The sequence below is a fragment of the Myotis nattereri genome (genome assembly GCF_964212035.1).
Source record: "Myotis nattereri genome assembly, chromosome: 1".
Taxonomy (NCBI): Eukaryota; Metazoa; Chordata; class Mammalia; order Chiroptera; family Vespertilionidae; genus Myotis; species Myotis nattereri.
This window is the reverse complement of record NC_138075.1, coordinates 65,758,241-65,776,339: the sequence shown is the minus strand read 5'-3', so window position 1 is coordinate 65,776,339 and position 18,099 is coordinate 65,758,241. Positions and strand designations below refer to the sequence as shown.

Sequence of the window (18,099 nt, the reverse complement as noted above, 5' to 3'; positions counted from 1 at the left end):
TATTCTCAGTTTCAGTATTATTTTAGTTTTTATACTTAAAACAATCTAAAAATGTTTAATAGCCTTAATGTTTAATAGCCTTAGCCTTTGTATTACATCTAACTAGAAACTTCCAGGACCCCATTCACTAAACTAAAACTTAGACATTCTCTTTGAGTCAAGTGGTTTCACAAGAAGTAGGAGAGGCTGCCAAGCCTCAATACCTCCTGCTGCGTCCCCTCTCTAAAAAACAAACAAGAATAAGGAAACTTGGTGTTTGAACAATAAGGAGCTGGGTGGAGCAGGAGGCTGCTGAGCATTGGGCAGCACAGAAGGGTGGGGCTACCTAGGGACAGATGCCTACAGCGGTGCAATTATGAGGGAAATTAAGATTTACACTAGTGGTGGCAGGAAAGAGGGAAATCTGGGGCGTCTTTCTGATTAAAGACCCTCAAGAAGATGTGCAAATGGTCTCCAACAAGGGGTTGGGAAGCTTACACTTAAAAAAATTCTGCTGACTCAATCCTGGTGGCATTGCCTTCTTATGTGTTTGACTATCTTTTTTTTTTTTTAATCCTCACCTAGGGATATGTATTTGTTTGTTTGTTATTGATTTGAAAGAGATAAAGAAAGAAACATGGGGGATGGAACACACAACCTTTTGGTGTGTGGGGTGACACTCCAACCAACTGAGCCACATGGCCAGGGCTTGTTTGACTATCTTTAATGTTTTACTCTATAATTAACAATTGGTGGGGGTTCTATAGACCTAAATTGGGAAGTGGAGAAACCTTCCTTCAGAGAAGATTATCTTCTGCTTCTGCTGGTAGCCAAAGTGAACCCCTTTTTTCTTTCTTATTGGATTTAAAGTTCTTTCTTTTTTTATTTATTTTTGATTGAACTGTCTTTTCATAAAATTCATCTTCAAAAATTACTGGAATGACAAAGGTTAACTGAGCTAGTAAAATATTATTAGATGTATTTTTAAAAATATCCAACATCTCCTAAACCAGGTAACCTGTGTTAATAGCCTGGGTACATCCTTCTATGCCAGTGATGGCGAACCTATGACATGCGTGTCAGAGGTCACGCGAACTCATTTTTTTGGTTGATTTTTCTTTGTTAAATGGCATTTAAATATATAAAATAAATATCAAAAATATACATCTTTGTTTTACTATGGTTGCAAATATCAAAAAATTTCTATATGTGACACGGCACCAGAGTTAAGTTAGGGTTTTTCAAAATGCTGACACGCCGAGCTCAAAAGGTTCGCCATCACTGTTCTATGCTGTTATTCAAGCTGATACAACCATATACAAACCAATACACATGCACATATGCCAAGTACCATTTCACTCTCTCATATACAAAGATACCCATATGGACTGGCAACTAGATGTGGGGGTTTATGTGTGTGTGTGTTTTGTTGTTGTTTTTACCATGAGAACAGTTTGTTCCTGGTGCCATAAAGACAGCCACAGCTGTCTGACAGTGATCGCCTGACAGTTTTTTCACTACTTATTCCTGATTACTATTAGTCCAAATAATGCATATTTAATAGCCAGACCACGGTGCACCATATCACACCTACACAGAGAAAGTTTTTGCACATGACTCCCATGACCGAAAGTATATACTGTTTTAAAGTATATAGTTAATTCCTCAGAAGTGATTATAGAGGATTCTTTTCAAGATGTATTCCTCATTCATAAAGCATGACTAGCCAACTTTCTATCAGTCATGTTAACAGGTATGAGCCCTAAGTCTTATTTTACACACCTATGAACTTAACCTCTTTTGCAATTAAACCTTAAAACATAGGAAGCACCAAAAACTAACTGATTTCTAATTCCTTGCCCCTACATACCATTTATCTTCATATAATCTTCTATGAAAATGGAAATGATGAGAAACAGTAAGATCAGAGAGAAATTTGTGGAAGATTACTAAAAATTAATCATTCAATTTAGAAATCTATATCTTTCCCCATACTTACAGGTGGACCTACTTGCAATTCTAATGAAGAAAAAAATCATGTCATTTGTTCAACATCCACGTTGACAACTCATAAACAGTTGTGTGATGCTTCCCACTTCCATCTTTCCCTTTCCTACCTCCATCTGAGACAGTTTTCAGAATGGGTACTCATAGCTCTATCAGTCCACACCAAAGGAGTCCAGGGTCTTGTCACATTATTTAGAAAGACTATTACCTTCTGTTCTATAGATGTCTCTTCCTTTTTCTCAGGGTCTAGTCAGTTTTTTTTAAAATATCTTTATCTTTTTCACAAAATATAAGATGAAGATTAATATTTGGTATCTATACTTCAGTATTTTGGGCAAAATTAGCCAAAATACTGCAATTACAAATATAGAAAGAACTAGCAATACTGTCTACTTCTCATTCAAAATTGAGAATCATTATATTTTGCTACAACAATAGGAGAAAATAAGTACACAGAAAGATATTACTTCCTATGCAAGAAATACACACCTTACAAATTCCAAACTTTATCTTGTTCCTGTTGGCATCCATTTCTTCCCAGACATCCTTCTCCTGGGGATGTGTGTGTCCCAGAGATCCAGGCAATTTATCTGGTGACATACCAACAGGGATGCCATTCTCCCCATCACTAAGTTGTTCATCTGGAAACACCTCATCTGTATTTTCTCGAAGCAAGTCCCCTGGGATGGGAGTGGCATTAGCAATTCTAAAAATGAGGGGTGAAGAAAAGGCAGAACTTAAAAACACCAGAATCAAAAGTTACAATGAGACTATTTTCCATTTTGTTTCTGGAGTTAAATATATATATCATTATAGAGACTATATATCATGAAGTCTATATATCATTAAAGAGTAAAAAAACAAAACCCCAAACCTTGGAAACAGGCTGTGACAATTCTACAAAATAAAACGTCTACATTTTGAGCAACAGAATTTTCAACCTGATTTAAAAATAAAAATTCCAATATAATAACTCACTAATTTAATAATTACTTTAAAAGTTAGAAACATTTGGTCTATTTTCCAAGAAGTATTTTTCAATTTTTATTTTCTGTTTTTTACCCATTTTTCTTAGAGAATAACAAAAACTATAAACAGGAAAATGTTAAGAATAATAACGATATAAGCAGGTATCAAATCAATTAAGTTATGCTTTGAATAGTGTAAAATGTGCATTTGTTTTTTCATTTACAGACTTTTTACTAAGTACCTACTCCATGCAAGGCCCTAGGAGACATAAAGAAGAGAAAGGAAATTCTTGCCCTTTAGGGGGAACTAGAAAATGTGCAATTACACAGTTTATCCATCTGCATGAACTGACCAGGAATGATACAGAAAATATAAATTGGCACTTTGTATATATATTGCTTTCAAAGGAACTTCATGCCTGTTTACATGGTTGGTCATCTCTCTCTCAGACTTCTGGCCCATGAGAGGCTTTTCTAGTTCTGTTATCACTAGTGATTAGGCCCCTGCCAGCTCTAACATTCCATAACTCTACACTATACTCAATTTTTAAAAATACTGCTGACTGAACACAGTATTTAGAACACAATGAAACCTTTTCCTAGAGGTGATCTGGAAGGTTTAAAAGTAGAAAATCAGTCTTCATTAGATTATACTGACATAATTATTATGAGTGATAAAATAAGGCCGCTTAGTGCACCACTCTAAGGATAGCATTACACCCTGGCCCAGATGTCATAAACGCCATGCTGTGAGAACAAAGATCAGTCATTTTCAGGGACTTGTCAATAGGTTAGAGGTAAATAATATAGAAAAGCACTGGCCATGGCTCTCAGGAAAGAAACTTAGAGCCTTGTAAAGTAGTACCTGGAGTTCTAACACTAAGAACATCTTGAAAAGGTAAGTTTGGCCTAAAGTAGTTCAAATGAAAGGATTATAAAAGTGAAGTTCAGGAGGGGGATGGGTAGAGGTAGAACAGGGGATAGAGGGGATAACTAGTGATGGGGAAAATTTTAATTAAAAAAAGTAAAGGTAAGAAATAAATTGGCTAGTAAAGGATTTTTCAGGTGTAAGTAGACACTAACATATGTGTTACATGGTATGCTAAGTATTTATTGAAAGAATTCCCTCTATCCTGAGGAAAGGGACTGGCAAAAGGAAACATGTTTGAGTTCAGGAAGCTCAATCTACTAGCCCCACATCCTCCCCCCCTCCCCCCAACCCCCGCCCATTTTAATCACTGAGTGGTCTTCCAAATCCTTTTTTCCACATGCCTACTACTTTGCCTCTTTCCAACTACCAATTCCTTGGCATTTTCTTCTTCCACTTCTCCACCTATGAAACTGCTGCTATTTTTACTCTATCTTAATTTCCCTCGTATCTCTTAGATTTCAATATAATACCACACACTTCCAGGAGCTCTCCCATCCTCTCCACACAGGCTGTCTTCCACATAACTCAGGTTCCTCTCTGCACTTACTCTCCCACTTTTACTCCTTACATTATTTTATTTCTTCTCCTAAAATTCTGATCAAAACCTGGATTTTGAGATACAAAGGTAAGAATTCTTTTCCAGAGAAATTATGTTAAGGAATAAGAATGAGAAAGTATATATGAGAGTATTATGTTAAAGAATAAGAATGAGTGAGAAAATATGTGAGAGTATTATGTTAAGGAATAAGAATGAGTAAGAAAGTATGGTGAAAATATTTTTAGCATATGGTCTGTGTTTGCAGGCTAGATATAAACTATCGAGGCAGATTAGGAAAAAAAAAGTGAGGTGTATGGCAGAACTGGGAAAGTAGTAAGAATGGACATCCTTTTCGTATTACCTTCCCCATCATCTAAGTCAGGGGCTAGCAAACTAGGGCTTCTGAGCCAAATCTGACCTGCTCCCCTATTTTCTGTTAATACCATATTTTGGCACACAGTCACACTCATTCGTTTCCATGTTGTCCATGGCTGCTTTAGCACTACAACAGCAGCGATATGGAGGCAGAGACAGCAGAGTCCACACATTTTTATCTGGCCCTTTACAGACAAGGTTTGCTGACTTCTGATTTGAAACATCCTCCTACCTTCTCCTGAACTTACTTTCTTCTAGTAAGAAATTCAGAGTTGTGGGTCATACATAATCATATTTCTCTCTTTAACAATGATTCTCTAGGGCTTTCTAGTTATCCTCCATAACATTTGCGAACAGAGACTTCAGCAAACTTTTTTTTTAGAGAGTGGAAGGGAGGGAGTGGGCGGAGAGAAACATTAAGGTGAGAGAGATATATTGATTGGTTGCCTCCCACACATGCCCCGGGATCAAACCTGCACCCCAGGTAGAGACATGCCCTTGACTGGGTATCGAACCCAAGACCCTTCAGTGTGCAGGCTGAATCTCTAACCCAGTGGTTCTCATTTGAGTATATTTTCCATTGTGTATTTTATAATTTATTAAGTTCTGAGATATCATTTTTCTTCCTTTTCTTTCAAGTCTCATTTCTTTTTCTGTTTTCTTTTTCCTTTTTCTCTCCCTGACCCCACCCCTTTTGGGGTCTATTTCTTTTCTTTTTTTAAAAAAACTTATTTTATTGATTTTTTACAGAGAGGACGGGAGAGGGATAGAGAGTTAGGAACATCGATGAGAGAGAGAAACATCGATCAGCTGCCTCCTACACACCTCCTACTGGGGATGTGCCCGCAACCAAGGTACACGCCCTTCACCAGAATGGAACCTGGGACCCTTCAGTCCGCAGGCCGATGCTCTATCCACTGAGCCAAACCGGTCAGGGCTCTATTTCTTTATTTTAAATAATTTTTAAAAAATTAGTTTTTCCATTACATTTGACATAAACATTAGTTTCAAGTATTCAACATAGTGAATATTTATATTCCTTACAAAGTGATCCCCCCAATAATTCTAGTACCCATTTGACACCATATAGTTATGACAATATTATAGACTTACTAGAGGCCCGGTGCACGGATTCGTGCAACAGTGGGGTCCCTCGGCCTGACCTGCGGGGATCAGGCTGAAACCAGCTTTCCAACATCCCCAGAGGGGTCCTGGATTGCGAGAGGGTGCAGGCAGGCTGAGGGATCTCACTAGTGCATGATCGGGGCCGGGGAGGGACCACGGGAGGGCTCCAGGACGTGTCCGCCCGTCTTGCCCAGTCCCGATAGGCCAGACCCCAGCAGCAAGCCAGTTGGAGCATCTGCCCCCTGGTGGTCAGTGAGTGTCATAGCAACTGGTTGAACAGCTGAACGGTCAGACTCTTAACATATTAGGCTTTTATTATATAGGATTCCCTATGCTATGCTTTATATCCCTATGACTATTTTTTATAACTGGTAATTTATACTCTTAATCCCTTTTACCTTTTCCACCCATCACTGGGTAGAGGTAGGGGTATCTATTTCTATTCTTAGTTTTAGGTGGTTATCCATATCTTCAAATGAATGAGCATAATTTATTCCATTTTGGCTTTTGTCTTTGTTTTCTTTCTTTCTTTTTTTAAATAACTTTCTTTATGGTTGTTTCCCCACCCCCATAATTACTGTTTTCTTTCTTTTTTAAAAAAATATTTTTATTGATTTCAGAGAGGAAGAAAGAGATAGAAGCATCAATGAGAGAGAATCATTGATCAGCTGCCTCCTGCGCGCCCCCTCCTGGGGATTGAGCCTGCAACCCAGGCATGTGCCCTTGACTGGAATTGAACCCGGGATCCTTCAGTCTGCAGGCTGATGCTCTATCCACTGAGCCAAACCAGCTAGGGTACTATTTTTTTCCCATCAACACATGGTTGTTTTTCTGAGAGGAAATGTCCTTAGTATGTATTACATTTTCTGATTTTTTTACTATAATACTTTATGGAACTTTAAAATCTTTTTATTGTTGCTCTTTTTTGTGTTATTGGAGTATTGTACAAGATTCATAGTTTAATTAGTGCCATCTTCTGTCAGTATAGCAAAGTCCAAACATTTGAGTGGATTTATGTTTTTTGTGGTCAGGGGAGATACATGTGTCATCTGATTTCATAGTTCTCCATTCTAGTATGCAATTAAATTTTTTTCTCCTTTTGTTCCTCTGCAACTATTGATTTACTAGTGGCCTTGTGCACGAAACTCATGCAGGGGGGGGGGGTGGTGTCCCTCAGCCCAGCCTGCACCCTTTCCAATCCGGGACCCCTCAGGGGATGTCCGACTGCCAGCTTAGGCCCAATCCCACAATCCGGGATCTTGCAATCTGGGACCGCTGACTGCTGACTCCTAACCACTCACCTGCCTGCGTGCCTGATCACCCCTAACCACTCTGCCTGCCGACCTGATCACCTCCAACTACCCCCCCCCCCACCAACCTGCTTACCCCCAACTGTCCCCCCTCCCAGCCTGACTGTCCCCAACTGGCAGCCTCCTCGCTCCAACTGTCCTCCCCCCGCCCCCCCCCGCTGACCTGATCACCCCCACTGCCCTCCCCTCCTGGCCTGATCGCCCCTAACTGCCTCTGCCTTGGCCCCACCACCATGGCTTTGTCCGGAAGGTCTCCTGGTCTAAGTAGCATATTACTCTTTTAATAGTATAGATTGCCTTTCAGCTCCATGTCCATCCATTTTTCCTGTTTTATGAAAGTGGATCTGAGCCCTTTAGATATTTTGCTTCCCCAGCGGGCACTGGAAAGAGGTTGCAGGAGGAGAGTGCTCTGCTTTGGGTCCCAGTGTGTAGCTCGGCAAGCTTCTCCAGCATGTGTGCCTTTCCCCAGGGCGGGGGTCCTGCAGCATCGGGGCCCCTTCAGGGCCTGTCTCACATGGCCAGCAGCAAGCAACAGCTTTCCTGAGCAAGCCCCACTACACAGAGGTTTTGTAGCAGAGTGTGTCTGGTAAGACACCCCCAGTAAATAGCTTTCTTTGGTACCCCAGAGGGCAGATTTTCAGCAAATTTTATGAGTGTGGCATCAGAGTGACTTCTCTCCCATCCAACGAGGGATGGGCATACCTTCTTCAACAAGGTCAGTATGTACCTCCCCTGGGATCCGGACTGGGGGAGCTTTGTTTGGATGCTTAATCTCGGCCCTAGGAGTTGGAGTTGGACTTCAGAATATTCGCTATTTCTGTATTCTTTACAGTTCTCTCTACTTCTTACTAGTTAACCCCACGTTACTCCAATTTCATGTTATAGGTAATGATTCTTTCCTTGTTCAAATTACTATGTAGTTTCTCTGTCCTGATTGAACCCAAATGAATACACGTTTTGTCCCTTAAAAATCAACGGATAAAGGGCAACTCTCCCTTCCTTGTTGTTGTTTTTCTTCCCAGAAGCTATGTGTTTTGAATCATGCATATTTGTTCCTCACTGTAGTTCATAATCTGATCTATTTGGACATTTTTTAGTATGTTTGTTCTTGGGATGGTGTAGTCTTTCTGGTGTTGGTTTTAGATCAACCTTAACTCCCATGGCTAATTCTCTTCCTCACAGTTTTTACTGATCTGACTTTATAAAGCCTTGTGGCAGGGTTGGGTAAGGCAGGTCCAGAAGAGAGAGCCACACAAGGACTTGGTGTTTTGTTTTTCCTCTTTTTACTCAGTTATTTTGAAGTTTGGGCATTCTTGGTCTTCAAATTATGCTAGGACATGGTTTTTGTGTAGTTTTATTTTTTTTCTTTCGTGTTATTCTTTTATTTTAGGAGGAAACATTGGCAGATGGGAACTTACATTGTCTTCATTAACTTCAGTTATCTTAAAGTCCTATCACCTGGTTTTTGCAAGTTGGAGGCTTATCTACTTATAACAAAAATTAAAGGCAAGCCCTAACTGGCTTGGCTCGGCGGGTAGAGCGTCGGCCTGCGGACTGAAAGGTCCCAGGTTCGATTCCGGCCAAGGGCATGTACCTTGGTTGTGGGCACATCCCCAGTAGGAGGTGTGCAAGAGGCAGCTGATTTATGTTCCTCTCTCACTGATGTTTCTAACTCTCTATCCCTCTCCCTTCCGCTCTGTGAAAAATCAATAAAATATATTTTAAAAAAATTAAAGGCAAAGAACAAAGGTCCTAAAACAAAAGCCAGAATTTCTATACAGCTCAAGCTCTGTGACTAATACTTACCTAAAGTCAGATGATTCACTCAGTATTACAATTATTTCCCATTTATAAAATGGGGTGGCTGGCTGGGGGTTCCAAACCAAAATAACACACAGATGCTTCCAGATAAGCATGAAAAACAGCTGATAAATACGATTAAGTAGTTCTTGGGTAAGTCCTTCAAATAGATATCTTAAGCAAACATGTGGCGATTCTGATGTAACTAGTCAGAGTCTCACATTTAAGAATTCTTAGGCTAGCTAATTAAGGATAATACATTTAGTTATATGAGTCCATGTAAGCTTTTCTGATCAATAAGCTCTAGGGATCCAATCTTTCACTATAAAATCAGAGCAATAGATTAGTGATAAAATGTCCCAATTAACTCACATTGTATGAGGATTTTTTACAATTTACTTTTTAATTTAAAACCAAACAGTTTAAAGCAACCAGAGCAGATAAAAAATGGGTCAGAAAAAGAAGACAACCTGCCTCCCCAAAAGCAGCTGTTTATGCACAGAGAGAAAACAACACAAAAGACCAAGAAGATGGAAATACCATTACCTGTTTCTAACACACTTTGAAAATTAACCACTCTCATAAGAGGAACAAGCTACATATTTTGTTCCCACTAAACTTAAGCACAGTATAATTAGATATACTTTGGCTCATTCTGTCCAGGGTCCCATGTATTCTTTAGAAGTAAATGTAACAAATGCTCCTCATTTTAAAGATACGAAAATCCACTGTAAACCTGACATCAACTCACACAAGCTCTAAGCTCCCATTTCACAGTATGATCTATAAACACTTTCTAAGAACAGCAAACCTGAACAAAGGCATATACAAGAGCAATGTCAATTCAAGAAAATCCATAGGCTTTCACCTATGTCTAGCATTTGTTCATCTGTAGGCGTCTGGGTGAAAACATTTCTGCCAGTGTAATGCATCCAGGAAACACTGCTAAATGGGCAGCTGGGGACATACCCGATTGCTGCAGGGGTCAAGCGGGTGTGCAACTGAGGGGTGGTAGAAGTAGTGGTGGTTGTTAGGGAGCCATCAGTTCCAGTCTTCTCCCAGTCAAAAGGGTCACTCTCAAATACTCCAAAGGTTTTGATGCTGTTGTCAAACACAGATGTAAGAAGCTAAACCACAAAGAAGAAAAAAACTAGAGTAAGCCAATAGTAAACAACGTCATTTTATTCTTTAAGAGAAAGCACCCAGACTCATGAATTAATTTTGTAGATTTTTTTAAAAAAACCTGATGGCCTGGCCAATGTGGCTCAGTGGTTGAGGGTCAGCTCATGAACCAGAAAGTCACAGTTCAATTCCCGGTCAGAGCACATGCCTGGATTGTAAGCTTGGTCCTCAGTGAGAGGCATGCAAGAGGCAGCCAATCAATGTTTCTCTCTCATCTATGTTTCAAACTCTCTATCCCTCTCCCTTCCTCTCTCTAAAAATATTAAAAAAACAACAAACCATGACGATACAAAGAGGGGAATTTGAATAAGGATTGTATGTGGATGATAAAACTGAATTAATATTTATTTTTCTCAGTTGAGGCACTAGTTTGTAGTGAGTAGAATGTTTTTGTCCTTGGAAGATGCATACCTACTTTCAGGTGGTTTAGCAACAGGAAATATGTGTTGTATGTATATGTATGTTTTCAGTTGCAACCATCTACATGATCTATTTTGTGTGTTATTTTTGGTCAAAAGGAGCATTTCTATATGGTTCAAATTAAATAAGTGGCCAGTGTTAACAGCTGGTGTGTATAGGTGAAGGGGCATACAGAAATTCATTATGCTTTTTACGTTTCTTTTTTGTGGGTTTGAAAAATTCTTAAACTGTGTGTGTGTGTGTACACAATTATCAAAAAGAAATCTGCCGCCCTCGCCAGCGTGGTTCAGTGGAAAGAGCGTCAGCTGTCAAACTGAAGGGTCCTGGGTTTGATTCCTGCTCTAGGGCACATGCCTTACTTACAGGCTTGATCCCCTCGGTCAGGGCACATGCAGGAGGCAACCAATCGATGTATCTCTCTCTCACAATGATGTTTCTCTCTCTCTGTTTCTCCTCCTCTCTTCCACTCTCTCTAAAAATCAATGGAAAGAATAACCTCAGGTGAGGATTAAAAAAAAAAAAAGAAATCTGCCTTATTATTTGATTTATAGTATATATAATTTCAGTTATTTTTGCCATTAAATTCCAAAAGCCTAATGTAATCTCGAGAAACATCTCTCAGAGACCTTTCCTTACTGTTTTTGACAGTCCATACCATTTTCAATTTTATGATTAGGGCCTCATTTTCTCCTCACCATTTCTCTCATTCTGTATCTATTAGTATCTCATCCTCAAAGATTCATCTTGTACATTTCCTACCCCAGACCTGGAATCAGCACTTCCTCATTGAAGGATTTTGTGAAGGGTCTGTTAAGGCTTTAAAAAGATTGTTCTGCCTATTAAGTGAAGAATAGAAGCCATAAAGGGGGTTGGGGATGAGGGTGCTAGGAATAGATGTCAGTTAGGAGGCTACTGAAGTTGAACCAGCAGTAACAGTGGAGGTGGTAAAAAGTGGTAGGATCTGGATATAATTTGTACAGCCAACAGAACTTGCTGATGGATTAGATGAAAGCTAGGAAAGTAAAGCATAAGGAATAATGTACATTTCTATCCTGAGCCACTGGGTAAATGTTGGTACCATTTACTAAGATGAAAGGCAGTGAGTTTGAGATATTGGGATATTGAAAATTTTAGAGATTAGGGAGGAATAAGGAATACAGATACAACATTGATAGTCATCAGCATATAGATATTAATAGGTAGTATTTAAAGCCATAAATACTGAATGATGTAATCTAAGAAAAGCAGGTAGCAAAGAGGCCCAAGGGTAAGGCTAGGGCAGTGGTCAGCAAACTCATTAGTCAACAGAGCCAAATATCAACAGTACAATGATTGAAATTTCTTTTGAGAGCCAAATTTTTTAAACTATATAGGTAGGTACATTCAACTTTAAATTCAACTTTAAATTCACAGTTTTCGTCTTCCGTTTTTCTTTGCTTCTTCTGTGTAGCCATCTCAAACAGGGCACCTAAAAAATGTTTCATTTTATAATAATAAAGCCACCAACACAAAAGAATTACAATTCTTAAATTGATGACAAAAATACCTGTAGGATTTGCAGCTGGTTGGAAAAATACAGGTAACTTTATGCTTCAAGTAGGTATTTTTATCACCCACGTGCAATTTGCGTACACAACTAGCACTAACCACTGCACAATGAGACTGCTGACTGACTGGCTCACTCAACACTTGCATGAATTGCGCACGCCTCCCTGTGATGCATATCCCGCGGCCCGCCTGTGCCGCGTCTCCTGTCGCCCGACGGACCGACACCCCCCACTTCTTCTAACGCCACTTCTTCAAAATAGACTCGCCCAGGCCAAAAACCAACTTCTGCGCATAGGGCACGAAGTTTCAATCGCACTGTACGTGCACGCCCACACGTGGTATTTTGTGGAAGAGCCACACTAAAGGGGCCAAAGAGCCGCAGTTTGCCAACCACTGGGCTAGGGCACTCCAACATTTAGATGGAAAGAAGAAAAGGACTCGGCAATGGAAACCAAGAAGTGAAGAGTGTGGTAGGAAAACCAAGTGTGTGGTGTTCTAGATACCAAATGAGCAGTTTCAACAAGAAAAGGGTCAAATGCTATCAATTGTAAGTTTATTATTATTTCTGATTATTTAATTAAATCTTTATTGTTCAGATTATTACAGTTGTTCCTCTTTTCCCCCCCATAACTCCCTTCTACCCGGTTCCCACCCCACCCTCTGCCCTTACCCACCCATCCACTGTCCTCATCCATAGGTGCACGATTTTTGTCCAGTCTCTTCCCGCATCCCCCACACCCCTTTCTCCCCCAAGAATAGTCAGTCCACTCCCTTTCTATGCCCCTGATTCTATTATATTCACCAGTTTATTCTGTTCATCAGATTATTTGTTCACTTGATTCTTAGATTCACTTGTTGATAGATGCATGTTTGTTGTTCATAATTTGTATCTTTACCTTTTTCTTCTTCTTCCTCTTCTTAAAGGATACCTTTCAGCATTTCATATAATACTGGTTTGGTGGTGATGAACTCTTTCAGCTTTTTCTTATCTGTGAAGCTCTTTATCTGACCTTCAATTCTGAATGATAGCTTTGCTGGATAAAGTAATCTTGGTTGTAGGTTCTTGCTATTCATCACTTTGAATATTTCTTGCCACTCCCTTCTGGCCTGCATAGTTTCTGTTGAGAAATCAGCTGACAGTCGTCTGGGTACTCCCTTGTAGGTAACTGACTGTCTTTCTCTTGCTGCTTTTAAGATTCTCTCTTTGTCTTTTGCTCTTGGCATTTTAATTATGATGTGTCTTGGTGTGGTCCTCTTTGGATTCCTTTTGTTTGGGGTTCTCTGTGCTTCCTGGACTTGTAAGTCTATTTCTTTCACCAGGTAGGGGAAGTTTTCTGTCATTATTTCTTCAAATAGGCTTTCAATATCTTGCTCTCTCTCTTCTTCTGGCACCCCCATAAGATGGATGTTGGTACGCTTGAAGTTGTCCCAGAGGCTCCTTACACTATCTTCATATTTTTGGACTCTTTTTGTTTTAACAGTTGGGTGTTTTTTGCTTCTTTGTATTTCAAATCTTTGACATGATTCTTGTGATCCTCTAGTCTGCTGTTGGAACTCTGTATAATATTCTTTATTTCAGTTAGTGTATGCTTAATTTCAAGTTGGTCCTTTTTCATATCCTTGAGGGTCTCACGAGATTTCTGGAGGGTCTCACTAAATTTATCGGCGGTTTCTAGAAAATTCTTGAAAAACCTTATAAGTGTGGTTTTGAACTCTATATCCAGTAGTTTGCTTTCCTCCATTTCTGTCATTTGTGACCTGTTTCTTTGTCTCTGCATTTTTTATGCTTCCCTGTGTTGATACAGTGGCTTTCTGTACTAGGTGTCCTATAGGGCCCAGTGGCTCATCCTCCCCAATTACCTGAGGTGGACACTCTTGGTGCACCCCTTTGTGGGCTTTGTGCACAGTCTTATTGTAGTTAAGCCTTGGTTTTTGTAGGTATCACTGGGAGGAATTGACCTCCAGGACAATTGGCTGTGAGAATCAGCTGGGTCTGCAGTAGGAGAACTTCTGTGCTGGAGACACCCTTCAGGGGTAGACTTGCTTCAGTGGGGCTTTGGTGCTCACTGAGTCTGCCCTCTGTGTCCCTTATGGATCTGAGGAGTTGTAATCTGGATGGTCCCACTCTGACCACTGGGTACACTGGCGCTTGGATCTCTAAGGAGGTGCTAATTTAGCTTCTGCCTAAGGCTACCCAGCATGAGCTACGGAGAGATCTGCAGATTCCTCTTCTTTGTTTGTGGTTTGGAGTTGCCCAGATGAGGCCCAGCTGTGAAGCAATGCAAGCTGCTGTGGGGCCTTGGGCTTTCTTTTGGAAGTTCTGGGTCTCTCTGACCTAGCTGCAGTTTGTTAGGTAATTTTCAGATTGCAAAGGGCCAGGCCTTTCATATGTAAAAGCCTCTTCGCACAACTTGGGTGGGGCGGGGTTTCAGGGAATCAGCAGGGCGGAGCAAACAGCTATGGCTGCTCCTCAGTCCTACCCTAAGAGGCCCTGCATCTCAGTGTCCTGGCAATCGCCGCAAGCACCTCTGAGAGAAAGCCGCTTTCGAGTTCCAACTCGCCCAATGCCAGACAGTCCAGTTTCTACCCTTACGAGTCTGGGTCCCCAGAGACTCGCCTGGAACTGGAGTTCAGAGTAGTGGGGAGCTTGAGACTCCCTCCAGATGAAAAAGATAACCACGTCCTCAGTTGCCAGCCCTTTCCTCGTGCGCCTCCATACCTCTGCACTATACTTCCGCACCTCCTCTGAGTCTCAGTGTGCTTTTCTCTTTCCTTCTAGTTGTAGAATTTCCACTCAGCCAGCCTTCCTGTGGTTCTGGATGATGTCCGTTTTGTCTTTTAGTTGTATTTTTGAAGTAGTTGTGCGAGGCAGCAATTTCTGGTGTTTACCTATGCTGCCATCTTGGTTTCTCTTTCCTTGGGTCTATTTCTGATTATTTAATCGATTTGTCTCTCTCTTTCACCCAGAGAGTAAGCTCCGATAGGCCAGTACATGTCTGATTCTGCTCATAATGTATCTAACGCAATGCCTTATATGTGACTGCAGTATTGTGATCTTTAAAAATATATATTTGGTCATTCAGATAACCAAATTATATTCCTCATATATATTTGGTCTTTGTCCAGAGTTCCTAGCTTTCAGCTCCCAAAACCCTTGGAATTTTCTGAGTAATAAGAGCAATGGGAGTATCTTTTCTTCTAATATTTGATCTAGTCCTCAGTTCCTGAAATCACTTCAAAGCTATAAAGTTGAAATTTCTGTCTTGTTATTCATAACAAGCCCCTTTCCACCACAACTGGGTTCATGGTCATCAGGTGGCTTTTGGGAAGCACCTAAGAATGAGAGCTCGTCACCAGAAGAACCCACCCTGTTATTAGAGGATTGGAACCTTCAGTCTCACCTCTCTGGCTTCTGGAGGAGGGAAGAGAAGGCTAGAAGTTGAATCAATTGCCAATGGCCAATGCTTTATAATCACTCTGCCTTTCTAATGAAGCTTCCACAAAAACTCAAAATGACAGGATTCTGAGAGTTTCTGGATTGGTGAACACATGGTGGTTACCTCAGAGAGGGCATGGATGCTCTGCACCCTTTCCCCATACCTTGCCCTATGGACTTCTTCCATTTGGTGTTCCTGAGTTATATCCTTTGAAATAAACCAGTAATCTAGTGATAAAAATTGGTTTCTTGAGACCTAGAACTGTTCTAGCAAATTAACTGAACCCAAGCGGGAGCTGTGGCAACCTCTGATTTATAGCCAATCAGAAGGACATGTGACAACCAGGACTTGTGATTGGCTTCTGAAGTGGAGGGCAGTCTTGTGGGGCTGAGTCCTTAACCTGTGGAATCTGATGCTTTCTATCTCGGTAGATAGTGTCAGAATTTATTTCAATTGTTGGACACCCAGCTGATATCAGAGAATTGCTTGGTGGTGTGGGGAAAACAACAACAAAACAACCCATGTTGGAATTGTGATGACAGACCCTTAAATAGATACTCTAAAAACATTTTATGAATGTCTATTTGTAATAAGCCCCAAAGAAAAATAATACAATTTAAAAGGAAACTAAAAAGATAAAAGGAACTGGAAAAGGTAGTTATAAAACCTGAGAGAGAATCATTGATTGGCTGCCTCCTGCATGCCCCACACTGGGGATCGAGCCCACAACTCAGGCATATGCCCTGACTAGAATTGAACCGTGACCTCCTGGTTCACAGGTTGATGCTCAATCACTGAGCCACACTGGGCGGGCAAAAGCTGGTAATTTTTATTTTGGTCATATTTTTGTTGTTCACTATGTTATAGTCTCCCAAAATTATCAGAGGCAGGGGGCTGTAGAAAACACAAAGGAGAAGGAAGACAGGTTGAGAATCAGCATATTGGAATTGAAGTGGCAGACCATTGACCTCTCTCCTGACTCTGGAAATCGAGGCTCTCTTATAGGTTCTCATTGAGTAAGATGTATGCTTCCTGAAAGGTGGAGTTCCTACCATGAGGCAACAACGGCCTTGCTGTGTGAGTACTTATGAACTGGGTGCAATAGGAATAATCCTAAACAGCTTTTATGTAAAATATCCTTTTATCATGGGATTATTTTCCTATAATTATCATAGTATCATTTGTCTTAGAAAATATAACACATGCCATTGGGCCTCAAATAAGAATGTAGCACATGCAATTGGGCCTCAGTTTGTCACTATGATGGTGATTCTAGGGAACAGCAACAGGAGGTAGAAGGATGGAAGGCACAGAATGAAGGAAAGCTAAAAGCACTGAGGCACTAAATGGTCTGACTAGATACAACTCTCCAGATACTTTAAAGAACAAAGCATTTCTAATGTAGCAAAATAATTTTCAAATCAGGACCAAGGTGGCTCTAAATACTAATCTTTGACATGTAGAAACAGGACAAGTCAAGGAATCTTTTGCAGATGGAGTGGGGACTGAATTCACTAAAATGAATAATAAAACAAAAATCCCTCCAATTCAGTTACTCATTCAAATAGATTTGAGAACAATATACATTAGTCACCTTATAAATCACATATATCTATGTCTATATATCTGTATCTATATCTATATCTATATCTATATAAATAAAAGGCTAAGCAACTGGCCGATTGGCCGACCAGCCGGTAGCTATGAAGCGCACTGACCACCAGGGAGCAGATGCTCAACACAGGAGCTGCCGAGCAACAGCAACTTTGCAGAGTACCCTCTCACAGTCCGGGACCCCTCAGGGGATGTTGGACTGCCAGTTTCAGCCTGATTCCCGCAGGCCAGGCCAGGCCAGGCCAAGGGAACCCACCTGCTGGAGGGACCCCGCTCACTCTGCAGATGCTCTTCGAGCCCGGGCACCACCCCAGGTGCATCTGGGCAAGGAGGGACTGTGGGAGGTTGGCTCCAGGGCGTGTCCAGCCCCTCTCGCCCAGTCCTGCCCTGCCAGCCACCTTCTAATTAATTTCCTTTCAATGTGAATGAATCTGTGCACCAGGCCTCTAGTATAGGTATCACACACACACACACACACACACACACACACACACACACACAAATGAAACTTGTAGTCCTCATCTTTTTTTAACCCCAATATAACTGAGGAACAAAGCACTTTCCAAATAGGAGCTCACTGTAGCAGTAATTTTCAAACTGAAAAGGGGGCAGAACAAAATCTGAAAACACTTTACAGTTGATTCTGACACTTCCCCTATAAGAAGGCATGTCCCATGTCCCATATCTCTCCACTAAGAATCACTGAAAATTTGCCTTGCTGGTGTGACTCAGGGGTTCACGGTTCACGATTCAGTCAGGCACATGCCCGGGTTGCAGGCTCAGTCTCCAGAAGGGGGTGTCCAAGAGGCAGCTGATCAATGGTTCTCTCTCATCATTGATGTTTCTATCTCTCTCCCTCTCCGTT

General features: G+C 40.9%; 1 protein-coding gene across 1 annotated transcript in view; it reads right to left on the bottom strand.

Moving 5' to 3' along the window:
* Nucleotides 1-18,099, bottom strand: part of TTBK2 (tau tubulin kinase 2) — a 128,981-nt gene that overhangs the window by 19,135 nt on the left and 91,747 nt on the right. Inside the window, exons 10-11 of the mRNA XM_081112687.1 lie at nt 10,003-10,160; nt 2,476-2,692 (exon numbers count right to left, since the gene is read on the bottom strand). Of these exons, the coding sequence (XP_080968813.1) occupies nt 2,476-2,692; nt 10,003-10,160 (375 nt within the window). The remainder of the gene's footprint in view (nt 1-2,475; nt 2,693-10,002; nt 10,161-18,099) is intronic.